The 14,548-nt window shown below is 36.2% G+C and overlaps 1 protein-coding gene across 1 annotated transcript in view; it reads right to left on the reverse strand.

The window, feature by feature from the left end:
• Positions 1-14,548, reverse strand: part of NAALADL2 (N-acetylated alpha-linked acidic dipeptidase like 2) — a gene marked incomplete at both ends in the record, with an annotated part of 378,476 nt that overhangs the window by 112,264 nt on the left and 251,664 nt on the right. Inside the window, 3 exons of the mRNA XM_082321017.1 lie at positions 5,710-5,829; positions 7,347-7,552; positions 12,034-12,126. Of these exons, the coding sequence (XP_082177143.1) occupies positions 5,710-5,829; positions 7,347-7,552; positions 12,034-12,126 (419 nt within the window). The remainder of the gene's footprint in view (positions 1-5,709; positions 5,830-7,346; positions 7,553-12,033; positions 12,127-14,548) is intronic.

Genomic DNA, 14,548 nt, shown 5'->3' on the forward strand with positions numbered 1-14,548 from the left:
GAGAACTTCCAACCTCAAAATCTAGCAGCATGAGCAGGAATTCCATGCTGTTTACTACACCCATTCCCCCGTGGGGCTCAGGTCGACGCTTTTATGGGAGTTACTGGCTTAGCATTCTGCAGACATATTTTTACTCTTCCTGGGAGAAAGAGCTTAACAAGAACAACAACAACAAACCTTCCCAGGTTTCTACAAATCTATTGTTCTTCCCACTCCTCTGAGTTCTCAATATGTGACCTGGTTAGCATCATATTAAATAGCATACAATTTTATGATAGAAAATATTGCTAAATCATTTAAAGTCACAGCGCTTCATAAAATAAACATCTTCATGCTTGTATAAAGAATAGTCACAGCTAGAGGACATACTGAGATAGACTGAGTAGTGGTGTGTCAAGGAGCACTTTAAAGCTTCCCGTTCTCAGAATATGAGGTTAGCACACTTAGAAAGGCCGTATCTTACTACCAAAAAACCTGGTATCTAACAGTTTCGGCCAGGTTGAATATCTAACACATTATCTAAAAGATTTCACCTTTTTTATTGCATGACAAATAAATGGTCTGCTTTTCATTATTCAGATGCATTTTTTTCCTCATTGACCTGCAAGCTAGAAAGTGTGTTGTGCTGCACAAACTTTTGATTATTTGTCTGTCACATGCAAAAGTCAGGAACGTGTGGCTGTAATCGTTATGAGCCAAACGACACAACATAGTCTTAATTCTCATTTCATTTTATCCTAATGTCTTGTAGATACTGATTTAAAGATGCTTTCTTTTTTTCCGGTTATTTTACCATACACTTCACTTTTGCAGGTGCATCTCTTTTCCACATGCTGTTTGTGTTGTGTAGCTTACAGCTATTCAGTCCATTTCATTCAACAACATCGTTAATAATGACTAGAAAAAAACAGTGAAAGAAACTTTTCATTGATTTGTGGTTATGTCGAAAATTTAAAATATCCAGAGCTGTCAATCTATCATCTTTCATAAGAACTAGAAGTTTACTTTTATACTCTCTACTTGAAAGGTTTTCTATCACTATGAAAATGTCTTTCTATCATCATGAAATTAAGCAAAGGAATATTTAGACAGAACTGAAGTCAACTTTTCTAATACTGCAGTCTGGATAAAGTCTCTGGAAGGAAAAAACAATTCCATTACATAGTACAGCTTATTACATTGGACAGTTTTAATTAGATTGGACAATAGAAGCCTAGAACCAAAATCCATTCTGCAGCAGGTAAGGAATTACTGAAACCTCTCATACTCCAGGCACTACATTTAAAGATAATAAAATGTCCAGTTTTCTTCAATTTTATCTACAATGGCTATCAAAATTGACATTTACATTTAATAGAGCTGGCAATGAAGTATTGTCTATATTAACAGCATCCTTTTAAAATAGTTATGAATTCCTGAGACAGGAGTTCACAGCATAAACTTCTGATTTTCGGGAGGTTTTTTTGGTTTTCAACACAAATACAAAAAGTAACACCAGCAATCAATTGTAACACTAAAAGCAATAATAGGTAAAGACTGAAAATTCATGGGGAAGCGGTAATCTTCTGTTATATGGCATACAACAAGCAATTCAAATAATATTTTAATGTGTTTTTCTTCTTTACAACCTACTGATATATGAAGCTTGGAGGTCCATTATTAAATGCTGAAGGTAAAACAAAATAAATGAGAAAACACATAGAAGTTGGAAGAAAAGAATCAATGATGCCATTAAGGTAAGATTTAAAAAAAAAAATAATCAAGAAATAATAATAGTAACAAGCATCTCTACAGACATTTCTCTCTGGTTCTACTTCAAAAAGAAAAAATAGCTTTCTGTCAATACCACCACCTTTAAATGTAAAGATGTTTTAAGCCATTTACTCCATTAATAGAAACAAATACTGATAAATAGCATGGAACAATACTTGGTACAGTCATTTTTAATTTCTGATATAGAAAGTGCTCAACTCATTCTTCGATAGCTTTAAATGGCTCTTTTCCTTAGGAGAAAGGAGCAATAAGTTTTCTTGGGTTCAGCAATAACAGCAGACCTGGAGTCTGATCAGCAGTGGTCATACAATCAGTTAAAAGAAAACAGAAATTAATTTATATTTCACAATAACTTTTTTACTTGTGAAATGTTAATTAGAGGAAAATTCATTAATGGCCTTATTTACAGAGAATGAATGCCAGCATCAAACAAACCCAATTTACTAATGACACTCTGCCAACAAATGGTGATTCACTAACTGAACAAGCGAATTAACAATCATTTTCCTTACAAAATAATAGTAGGCAAAAATATAACTTGGCGGTATTTCCCTCGTGTTACCGTGGACACTAATTAGCACAGTTATATAAAAAAAGAGTTGAATTAAATATGTCAAGGTCTCAGAATTGTTTGAATTCTTCTTTGCTTAATTAATCCAAATATTTAAATTAGCTCCTCCATGTAATTTGGTGGTTCAACCAGAATCCCACTGAATCCCACTGACAGACACATAAAATTATTATTTGCAGACTGCTTATGTAGCTCCCTTTTGAAACCTGCAACTAAAATAAAGATGTAATCCCTTCACACAAAACATGTCGAAGAAGTCACGGTCTCTGTTAATTAGCCAAGCACTTATCCTGTTCTCTGACCACCAGATCTCACATAGTAGACAACTCATCAGGTTTGTGATTTTTCTTTTGATTGGTTAAGTCTAGAACGTTCACAGAAACTAAATTTCAGCTAAAACTTCTTCCCTACTTTCCCTACAGTTTCCAGGAATTATGAAAAAAAAAAAAAAAAGTGGTTTAGAAGCTGCAGTGATCAGCAAGTGTCCAAAATTTTACTTTAGAACAGCCACAGATTTGCAGCACAGAAAGTACACACTGTTGTATGCACTTGCCTATCTTAGTTTGCCATTTCTCCAGTTCTCTTTAAGCTATGGTCCTTGTAGCATTCATGGAGTGCTCCACATTTAGCATGATTTTTACTTGAGTTTCCTTTCACAGGACAAACTACAGTTTTTCATTGTTTTCCTTAGAATCCTAACACTCAACCTTTGTAGCCATTTGAGACGAGTAGTAACTGTCCCCAGGAAAACACTCTTCCTCTGTTTTACTGAGATGGAGTGCCCACACTTTTAGCACAACAGTGAGCACTGAACAAAACCCAACTCTGTCCTTAGTGCGAATGGTGGGTGTTGCAACACTGTTTAGGAGTAGGAAAAAAAATAATGCAAGCCGGTCTCTTTTGTTGTGAAGTCTAAAAATGGAAGTATGACTTTCACCATTGAATCCAAAGGTACACAGTGCGGTATCTTCCATGTATCCATAAATTATGCAAAGTTTCTAACTAACTAAACGAGACTGGCTATTTTCTCTTTTAATTTTAAAATGGATTGATATTATTAATTCCAAATTCTTGTTTCACCTTCTTTTCTGTTCTATCAAACCTAATTTCAGAGAATTACTCTTCCAATTTAAAATTATTCTTGTCTCTCACTGGACTTTTTAAGCACTTCTTTGCAACTTGCACCTGTTAACAAGAATCTCATGTGAATGGACTCACAATTTCTTCAAGATGAGACGAGCTCCAAAAAGACACATCTTATCCCATTTGCACTATCATAATTTTGAGATAATCTGTAATTACATTGTCTTCTTGGCAAGTGCTGGAAGTAATATCAATATTCTTTATAAGCAGATCAGTCTTCCAGAGAAAATCTTCTAGACACGTGGCAAATTGTGAGTACCCGTGGGAACATGAGAAGATCTGTTCTGGGGTCTTCCATCACTGTCAATATACTTGACATGAATTCAGAAATCTAGCCAGCATTTGGAAGCAGTAATTCCTACAAATCTTTTTAATGTCACAAACTGTATGCCAGTTGCATTAATTACAAATAATATTATCTTACAAAAAATAAAAGTATACAGGCTACCTCATGCATTTTGTCCTTTTCTTTTTAAATGGGGCTTCAGGGCAAACATGCAGAATGGATACAATCTCAATAGTAAAGCCTTAGCCATTAAAGAATCAGAGATGCGATGGAGGGTGTTTACTAGAAGAAAAAAAAAAAAAGAAGTTCTAGTCATGTTTTACTGACTGTGAACTAATTAACTGGTGCAAGGCAGGACTGCTAAGAGAGGCTGTGTCTGTACTACTGGATAGGATACAATTGCTTTTACAACAAGAATTACAAAGTATTACAACATCACACCCAAATGCACCACAGAAGTAAAGTGAAAGTGAAAAAGAGATTTCCTTTGCTTTCTCTCCAAAACAGCGGGCGTGACTGTAACGCTCCTACTAATATGTTTATTAGAGTAAAAGAATCGGATCTTAATATAAGTGATAAAGAGATAATACAGAAAGTGTCTGCTGCACAGCTCCAGACAGTTTACAGCTTTCAGATCAGTGCCATGGACCATATTGTGAAGTCAAAGAAACAAAAGGAGAAAAAACCAAATAGGTCAAGGATCTAATGCAATAAATTTATTTCTCTAAATGGCAAATACCTGTTTTCATGGAGATAGGACTGCAAACACCAATAGGTTAGCAAAAGGCTAGCAATCTATCAGAACAGTATTTTTTGCAAATACAGCAGCTAAAACTTATAATAAAATTTTAATTGACATATCCATAACAGCTGTAGACTCATGTATCTAACACTATAAATAATTTTCCACAAATAAAACCCTTTTTTTCCCTGAAAAGAAATGATTTTGCATTGCATTTTTCACAATACTTACACGGAATAAACCAGATCCTTTCCATGACAAAACTACCACCTAATCACTGGACAGGAGAAGTGGTTAAAACATTGCTAAGAAGCAGTTTGACTGATATCACTTAATAACTTAGTTGGAGAACAATTGCCAAGCAAGATCAGTCTTAAACTCCCTTTAATTCAAGATGCTACTTTCAGCAGTGTTTAGTACCAAATGCTTCAGAGGCAAGTCAAAGAAACATCAGAATAACCTAATGAGTATTAGCTTGGCAAATTTATGGAAAAAACATCTAAAAAGCATACTTTATGAAAGGCAAATTGAACTCCATTTTATGCACGTCATTTTAAACTGTTTCTGTCATTTAGTATGTACCTTATATTCTTTTCATTTTAAATATTAATATATTCAGCACCCTCAGAAACGGCAATAAGGTCATTAGTTTAAAGCCTACGTGCACTTACACCAGCATAACTACAGAATATTCTGACTGTGGACTCGTTACAAAGGCGTAGCTGAGCACTGAACCTGACATACTTACTTTAGACAGTATTTATTATAGTGAGAGTAATACTGTCCCTGTGTGTCACGTTACATCTGGTAAATATACAGGTTTAAATGCAAATAGAGAAACAGTCTGGAAAGATCAGATTAGGAAGAGAAAAATGTGCTTCATGCTAAAGAATAAAAAATGTGTTACTTTAAAGTTGCCAAAAGGTGAAAAAGCTGTAAGGCATGCAAGTACGGCGAGACTTGGTATAATGAGCTGTTGAAATAAGTTATCCTTTCCAACCTCTTAACACACCTTGTAATTTTTTTAATAAAATTTAACCTGCTTACTTAGTAAAAACAGTTCATGTGTATTTGTGAGGTTAAAATGCTTAAACGAAACAACCTCCACCTGTAGTTATCTAAATCCAACCAGCATCAAGGGGGTTAATCATGTAACCTCAAACCACATGTGAAAGAAAACATTTTATTTCTAACCTCTACTGCCAGTTGCTGAAGAGAAGGGGATGCAACAGGGTGTAAAGTTGAGTTGCCTCTGACCGGATTATGGAGGCTAACGTAAGCCACAACATTTCTTTGAAGAACTCTCTTGAGATCCTACAACACAAGCAGAGCAACTGTGATTACTATGCATCATTATAATTAAGACTTGTCTTGTTCTTTCAGTTCCTTCTAGGGAAAAACCGGACCCTACGTTTTTGTCCTCTGTGATTCCCTAAGTATTACTTAACTACTACTTCTTACAATATTATGCTAAGAACTTCAAAGGATATCTTAGTGTTATTTCTCTATATAGCAGAAGTTATCATTCCATTTCACACATCATCTCAACAAAATGCAAACAGGCCTGGGAGGAACTAAAAAATGACTACATTTGTAAGGTGAAAAACAAAAACATTACATAGTGTGAAACAACTTCAAGGCCTTTTAAACCTATGCCTGGCAGAAGACAAACTTCAAAAGCAATCATTATCAACAGTGAAGTGTACTCCAATTTTTAGAGACCAAAGTCAGATCTGAATTGCATAACTTTCGCGGTGTTTTCATTTTCTTATTTTTTAGACTATAAAAACAGTATGTACAAACTGTTTCAATTATTATCTCTCTCTAAAAAAGATCCCCTTTGCCTTCTCAGTAATGAGTTACTGTTTGCATGACGTGGCTCTTTATATTGAACAGAAGGGGTGTAACGCAATTACATCTGATGTAAAGCTGACTTGAAGTGGAACTAAATAAATTTTGCTTCCAGCCTGGATCTTTTCAATTTCATTTTTTCACCCCCTCTTGTTTTTGAAGAATAATCATGTTGGAAGTAAGAAACTTCAATGAGAGTTAGCCACTTCTCACGCATGATAAAAAGCAATTAACTCTTCATTTCATCTACTGTTTTAATTCAGAAGCCATGAACCTCTCTGCTAGCTATTCCTTTAATTTATCAGCTGAAGTCCACTGTAATTGTATATGATCAACAATACTCCGATGAGGTATTTTCTTTCAATAAGCTGATTTTTATTCTGTTGAAAGTAAGAGCCCAAGGAATTGTCTGTGTCAGATTGTGTCTAACTCCTTAGCACAAATGGGTGAAAAGTGAATCAGCACTAGCAATGGAGACGCTGAAATATTTATGTAATTAATGTAAACCATAGCACGGTTTTCTTCTTTTCATTCAATATACTTTTGATTCAGTTCTCTCCACACTAAGCCTATCAATTAAAAATTAGTAAGTGTTGAACCCCCCAGAAGGAGGAAAAGCTCTCTAAGCTATTTCTGGGCCTAGGTCTTTTTTGAGGGCTCCCCCCTCCCCAATCTCTGGCAATGCCTCTTTTACAGTCCCCTGCTGAATGAGGGAGGGGAATCAGCTCACAGAGGTGCTGTATATGCAGCCTTCACAGCTACGGAAACAACTTGCCATCTCATTATCACGCATGCTCTGTTCACGGGAACTGCCTCTATAGATGGTTTCACTGCTTTTGCTATGGAGTACACGAATGTACACAGACAGACATCACACACCGGTTAATGAACCATAATTTCTATGTGGTAATTTCATATTGTTTTCATGCTTTCAACAAAAGTAATCATTATTGCAATGAGTCCTTCTAAAACAATTTTACCTCTGCCCATTCATATGAACCAATGTTCCCAAACGACGTTCCTCCCCAGGAGCAGAAAACAACGGTCCGGTCAGGTCTCCAGCCTCTCTTAACCTTCAACATCAAGGCTTGTATAAATGCTGTGATGATAGCGGTGCTGCTGGCCCACTCTTGCCCACCATAAGCATTCAGACCATTGTGATGGCTACCAATGATGACATATCTGTCTGCAATGTGAAAGAAGAGACAGACAAGAGAATCTTATTTCTTCTGGATGCTAGCGTTAAAAGAATTTAAAAAAAAAAAAAAAAAGATGAACTGTATTAGTACTCTGTAATGCCATTAATACAACACAATGCTGTCAACAAAAATTTATATGATCATGTGCAAGACAATCAGACAATATAAATACATAAAACTGCGAATACTACTTAAATATAAACTAGTAAATAAATATATGTATATACTTTCCTAATTTAATCCCTGTGCCCTTGCCTTCATTGTTTGCTTATTACTCTCCTGTCTTATAAATCTGATATACACCATTTTTACAGCCAGGACTTTGTCATACAGATAATCTAATAAAGTTCCATCCTCACATTAGAGCGTTATGAAAAAACACAAATGAATAAGCAGGAAACTCGTATCTTCAATACATATTAGTGTCCACAATAGAAAACAAAAGGTGTGGTAGTACAATGAGAAACAGAGAGAAAAACCACAAATTATGAGTACTCCCTCACCTGGAAGACTGTGTTCAGTGCTCACCACCCTATCTCAAAAAAGATATTGCAGAAACAGCAGTTGAGAAGCTGGTAACCAGAACGGTTATATATCAGGACTTAGACTTCCATGTAAGGAGACATTGAAAAGCCCTGGACTGCAGATTTAGAGAGGAGACATGACAGAGGAATAGAGGTAATGAATGATACAGAAACTGTAAGTCAGACCTAGCAACTTTGATGATACTGGAAGAAAGTATTTTATAACATGAAAACCAAGAAGTTTCAACTTGAAATAAAGAGCATGCCTATGGTTATTCAGAAAAAAAACACATTTTTTTTCAGAGGAATTAAATGAAATCTTCATCTCTCGAGGCACAATATATAATCTAAATACTAACTTACAACTGTAAACAACTTTATTCTGAAAGGATAATGTGGCATGAAACAACATGAACGACTAGTGTGACTGACACGTCAGGAAGTCTAAGCAGAGTTATGGCGACTGACTTATTAAACTACTAGACCTTCAATGTGAGATGAATTCACAACCGGAGCCTCTTTGAAGGACTGCTTACAAATTGTGTTCTGCTATTTAGTAAAGTCTCTTTCTGGTCCAGATCTAGACTTTCAAAGGTGTTGTTGCCATATTTCAGGATATGACAGAGAACAGAAGAATAGTTATTAAGTGGATCTGGCATCAGATCCACGACAGTCTCTGGGTGTCATCTGGGTTCCAAAAAGTGCAAAAAGTTTTGGTTTTCTGACAGTATTCTTTCTTTATCCAAGGGGGTTCATTCTTCACTGTTGTCAGTACACTGCCATGTAGCAACACATAGGTGGTGAAATGCCTATGTTTTGTATTGCTTAAAAAATCAAATAGCTACTTAGTATTTTTTGCAGTGACTGCTGCCTAGAAACAATTTTAACTGAACACTAACATACTTTGATTATAAAAACATTCTCTATCAAACTGGATTTTACCAGTTTTGTTCAACAAAATACATGGCGATGTTTTATAAGGAATCAAAAATGCTTTACAAACAGGGGACCTGTCATGTACCTATAACACAACATTTTCAATCAACTGCTTGGCGGGTGTATAGGTAGGTAAATGAAAATTTCTTTCTAAAAGCAGATATGCACAATGTAAATTTAAGTATACATAATAATTTAATGTAACAAAATAATAATGTAACAAGAGGCAATCTAAATCACATAATTTTGCAACTTGCTTGTTGCATCATGAGACGCTTAATTATAGGTTGCACTGACAATGAAAAACCATAGGATCTTCAACTGACGTAATGGTAGGAATTGGGCACAGACATGAATGGCCTGACAGGCTGCTAGGTCGTCGGAAGAAGTGCCGCTAACACAGGGTGATGAGGCAGGACCAACGCCTGCCCCGTATTATCATCTCTGTTCAGTCTGTGAACAGTGCATGTGAAGGGGAGAGGAAAGAAACCTTGTGTAAAACAGTATAGGACATTTTGATGGAGAAGCAAGCTACAAGCAGCAACTTACTGCAGGAGGTGCCAGCTGAATAAACAGGGGTAAAACGTAACAGCTGGTGCCTCCTTTGAAATTCTTCATCTTTGCACATCTCTCCGTCTTGAACAGAGGCAATACCCTGAAGCAAATGACTATAGGAAAAGCATAGCAGAAAGGATGGTCATGCTTACAGAGGCAGCAGCTGCCCTTTCTCATAATCATTTGCTGAAGCACGTGGAGAAAGAGATCACATGGTAAGAAAAAAAGAGAAAGAAAGGGCTAGAGATCAAGAAAAAAAATATCCATCAGATACTTTTGAAAGTGATAAGGTGGGATAGTGTTCAGGGCAGAGATGGGCTGGACAACAGCGATTTATCATAAAAAAGAGTGACTTTATACTGTCTGCTGTTGTTATACACCCCATTTTCAACCATGTCCAACAGAGCTACAAAATCAGTGTTATGTTTCTCAGGTTTTAAAAGGCCTACCAACTATCATATTTCCTCTGCTCCTAAATCTTTTAATATTTTGGTTGGATTTCTGATGCTCATTATTGGTCCTCAGATCAAATGTCAAATAAGATTGCCATTACACAGATGTGTTTGTGTGCGTATAGGAGGCCTTTAAGTGGCGGTGGGGGGGGAATCCACCCTTGGTGATGCTCTGGCCTTTTATTAAGCACTAAAGATAAATTTGGCTTTCTTTCTGCATTTCTGGGAACATAAAGGTGAATATTTCAGATGTATGAAACTAGCAAAACCCCATCAAAATGACAGAGAATCAATGCCATGAAAACATCACGTATTCAAATCAGCTGAGTGGCATGGCTATAGTATCAACCAGGAAGAGCACAGAAACAAATGAAGGTTTAACACCGATTCTGTACAAAATGTTCTCCATGGAGCATTACATGCTTAACTTGTGCCTACACTAGAAGCCAGCTGCTCCGGTCCTTGTTCAGCAAGACAGTTATGGGACAAGCTGTCGGCATCTGGTTAGTGCTATTGACTTCACTTGATTATATATCCTTAAATTCTTAAAGTTAAGCGTACACTGACATACCTTTAAAAGTAGCTTCTTATTAAGAATGCAATAATAAGATGAAAGATTCAGGTATAGAGAAGATAAAGAATTTATTAAACAGAAACTGATGCATGCTGCTTCTTATTTGTGTTGCTTCTGCTTTACAACTCAGTAGGCAGTATGTCTAAACATGGCAGTTTCTACCTTTCAAATTCCATGACAGCTATTGCAAAACATTAGAAATTGTAGCCTAGTAACTTCAAATTCTTGAAGGAAATTAAATCCTTTATTGAAATTAAATTCACTGTGCTAATTGTTTTCTATGTTGTTTTTAAAAAAAAAAAATTGGGTGAAAAGCACAGCATTCAGTACACACAAAACTGAGTCAGTATTTCACTAACAGGAATAAACTTAAATCTTCTCCACCTCCTTCATTCCATCACTTAAAATATGAAATGACGGGCCCACCTCCTAAGGGACTGTAGATAAATTTGCAACCTTTCCTCTAAACCTAATAAAAGAGTATTAATCAAGGCAAACGTGATGATGTTTTGATGATGATGCCATCTATACGTTAGGAATTGGACTGGGTCTACAACACTTCACACTACTTAAGTAGCCAGCAACAGCGTTCATTCGTGTTGCAGAAACCCGTCAACTTTTAGGCAAGTTCACTTGCAGACAGAATAAACTCAAAATGATCTTAATTCCTATGATGTCCTGATTATCATATTATCTACACACAGCATCGAAGTAGGGAGGGGGTTTGTGGTTTATGTCACAGTTGCACTTAGAATCTTATTGTTTAATTCTTAGACATACAGAACAGTAATTATTACTCATAGACTTGTATAAAACTAGCTTAAGGCATGATTGTAACACAAAATAAGGCTGCAGCAAGCGTGATTAAGAATTTAGTCACAGATTTTTGTACACTATAATCACATTCGATAGTAGATTCTTAACTAAGCCAGAGATCATGCTTCCCTACACCTTGGTTTCAGTGAGACACTTGAATTATGTAGGGATGTTCTGGACTTGAAGCATGGAGTTTTATTTATCTCAAAATTCTGCTAACATTAAAAAAAAAAAACAACCAAACACCTTTTCTAAAGTTGTACAGACAGCTCGCATATTAATTCAAACCATGCAATACAGTACATCCTAAAATTAAAATCACCAACATAGTTACTTGGTATAAAATACTGATACTCTTTATGGACTATGTATAATTTCTGTTTGTTGTGTAAAAATATGTTTACTGTAACTATAATATCCCCGTGAGCTCATTCTCTGTTTAACCCTCATGTTCTGTTTTGTCATAAATCAAATCACAAAATGACTACAACAAAGGTGCTCTCCTTCCTCTGTATTAGTGCGTTATCTGGCAAAATAGAATCCTGATCCCAGCTAGGACTCCCAGCCGTCATGAAACAAATCATCGACACAAATGATAAAGGGCTACTTACCAGGAAATACAGTTCCTTTTAAATATCCAATAACATTAGATATCGTCTTGTAAGTTGTAACTGACTGAACATTCAGACTGATTATTTTTTTGCCTGTTAAAAGATAAAAAGAAAAAAAAAAGAAAAAGAAAATGTTAAACTTGTTCATCCAGCCAAGAAATCTACAGGACACAGATATAAATTCCCCACGCATAAAAAAAAGGTAAAAACAAAGGAAAAAAAAAAGATACGGAAGAGGAACCAGATTAAAACATGAAATATGACATTATTTTCTTAGTCCCATTTTAGCAGTGGGGTTCAAAGCTGGAATCTCAAGAGAGATCTCTGCTCCTTGAGTTAAAAGATCATTCAAATCACCTAATAAATGCTGCCAGAATACAACTGAACAAAAAATTTAAAGAGAGTAGGATTTACATAATTCTATGATAAGGAAATTTGTCTTAATCTTTATAGGTTTTTTTCACCCAATCCTTCACCCAGGTCAACCTTGCAATAATATTCACAAAATTATAGCCGGTTCACATTACACTATTCTTCTGGAGAAAACCCTTTACACTAAATCAGATGGGAAAAGTTAGACCTCTGCGTTACTAATCACTTTGCCAGCATAGCCTTTGGTGATATACTTGTGAACTCATGCCAACAGACGACAGCTTTTGTTGCCTTAGCTGGTATCAACCAAGGAAATGGTGTAAATACAAAGGCAGAAAAATTCCCAAACCTGCCAATATATAAGGGACTTGCCAGTACTGCTATGCCAGTTGAGACTGTAGCACAGGATAAAGCCAGAGAAAGTATATGTCGGAGTTAAAACAGCCTAGGAAAATTAACTGTCCTTTGCTGGGAATTACTGTCATTCCCTCTGTCCGGGAGGTGGGACACAGTGACCGTGCTAACTCCTGCAGTCTGTGGCAATGGAAACACAACAACTAACCACAGGGAGCTGCTGATACCTTTAAAATGTTTCGTTTGCATTATAATAGACTGTATTAACATTCATCTCGTCTGAAAGGTCATGACTTCTATCTGAGAAAAGTGAAAATGTCTTAAACGGCTCTAACGTAAATGCTAGCAATTGTCTGACAATAACCAGTGTCATCCTGGACCGCCAGGGAGGGCCCCTACCACCCAGCGCACCGCACCGCCCCACCGCAGACCTGCGCTTGCAGGCGCCCGTGAGCCACAATTCCTTCGATGTCCACATCCCAACTGTCACAGATCAAAATTAAAATATGCCACGGATCATTTGGCTCTCTATCTCCCGGGCTATTATCCTCCCACAGATCTATTTCTAATAGTTTGTTTCCTGGCTTTGTTTCCCGAGATGTGCGGAATATGCAAGCGGGGAGTTTACTGCAACATGTAAAATAAAAACAATACATCTCTATGATACTGTTCTTCAAGGTTCATTTGCTGGCACTTCATCTGGTAAAATTACTTTAAAATTCTCTTAAAATAAAATCCAATATATTTTCATTCACTAGTCTTCATTGATATTTGAAAAAAGCAAACCAACTGCTAGGATCTTTGTTTGTTTTAAAAAAATGTACTAGCAATATTCATTCTACTTTTTACTTAGACAAAACCTCCTCTGTTGTCAACAGCTGCGTCCTCTATGCGACAACTCTGTTTTTGTTTATTTTGAAAATAAATCCTTAGGAAGCCAACTGACTTAACTCTTTTTCCTTAATCAACATCAGCTATCCAGTCTTCAACTGACAATACAGAAACAGAAAATGAGCTTTGGGCAATACCCATATTCTGCAATCGGGTATTCAAGTGAATAGACGCTGGCGCTGTGTGCCATGACAAGTGACTTGGGCTGAAAGGCTCCGTACGCCAGGCGAAAAGGCTCAGTACCCTTTGGAGTACACCAAAGGTGAAGTGAAATTCAATCCCCTTTAAACAGGGACAACAAACCTCTCTTCCTAATGTTCGATGTTAAAGACCTTGAAAACTTTCTCTCTTTTTTCTGCATTCTCTGGAAAACTATGAGGAGACTTTAGCTTAACAGTATTTGGGATACACTTTGAGTTTATGTAAGCCGAAAATTACTTCTGAAATACAAGGACAGAAAAGTATTTATTGTCGATATTATTTATTTATTCATTTCTTGACTCGAAATCTGTAAATTGTCTCATACCAAATGACTACTTGTCCTCTCACGATTACATCACTATTTTTAGAAATGCATGGTTATTTCCCACTCATTTGATCGACAATTTTAGAACTGCAGATGAGCAAAACCTACTACTTGTAGCCTGAAAAATGAGTTCTGTTTTTTCTGTTTTTTTTTTTTTTTTTCTTTGCTTTTAACCTTATGCCAAGCTCATACCAACATAGAGGAGTATAAGTTTGAGCCCAATTTGCAAACACGTTGGTTAAATTCTTGAATCCTGATCGTACTAAACACCTATAACCAGAGAGTTTTCTGAGCATTCCTTTCAGTACTAGGTTTTAAAAAGCATCATTACGGACTTAGGTTTGAAAATTGAACTCATTTTACAAAAATTTC

This window comes from Platalea leucorodia (genome assembly GCF_965183815.1).
Source record: "Platalea leucorodia genome assembly, chromosome: 8".
NCBI classification, from domain to species: domain Eukaryota; kingdom Metazoa; phylum Chordata; class Aves; order Pelecaniformes; family Threskiornithidae; genus Platalea; species Platalea leucorodia.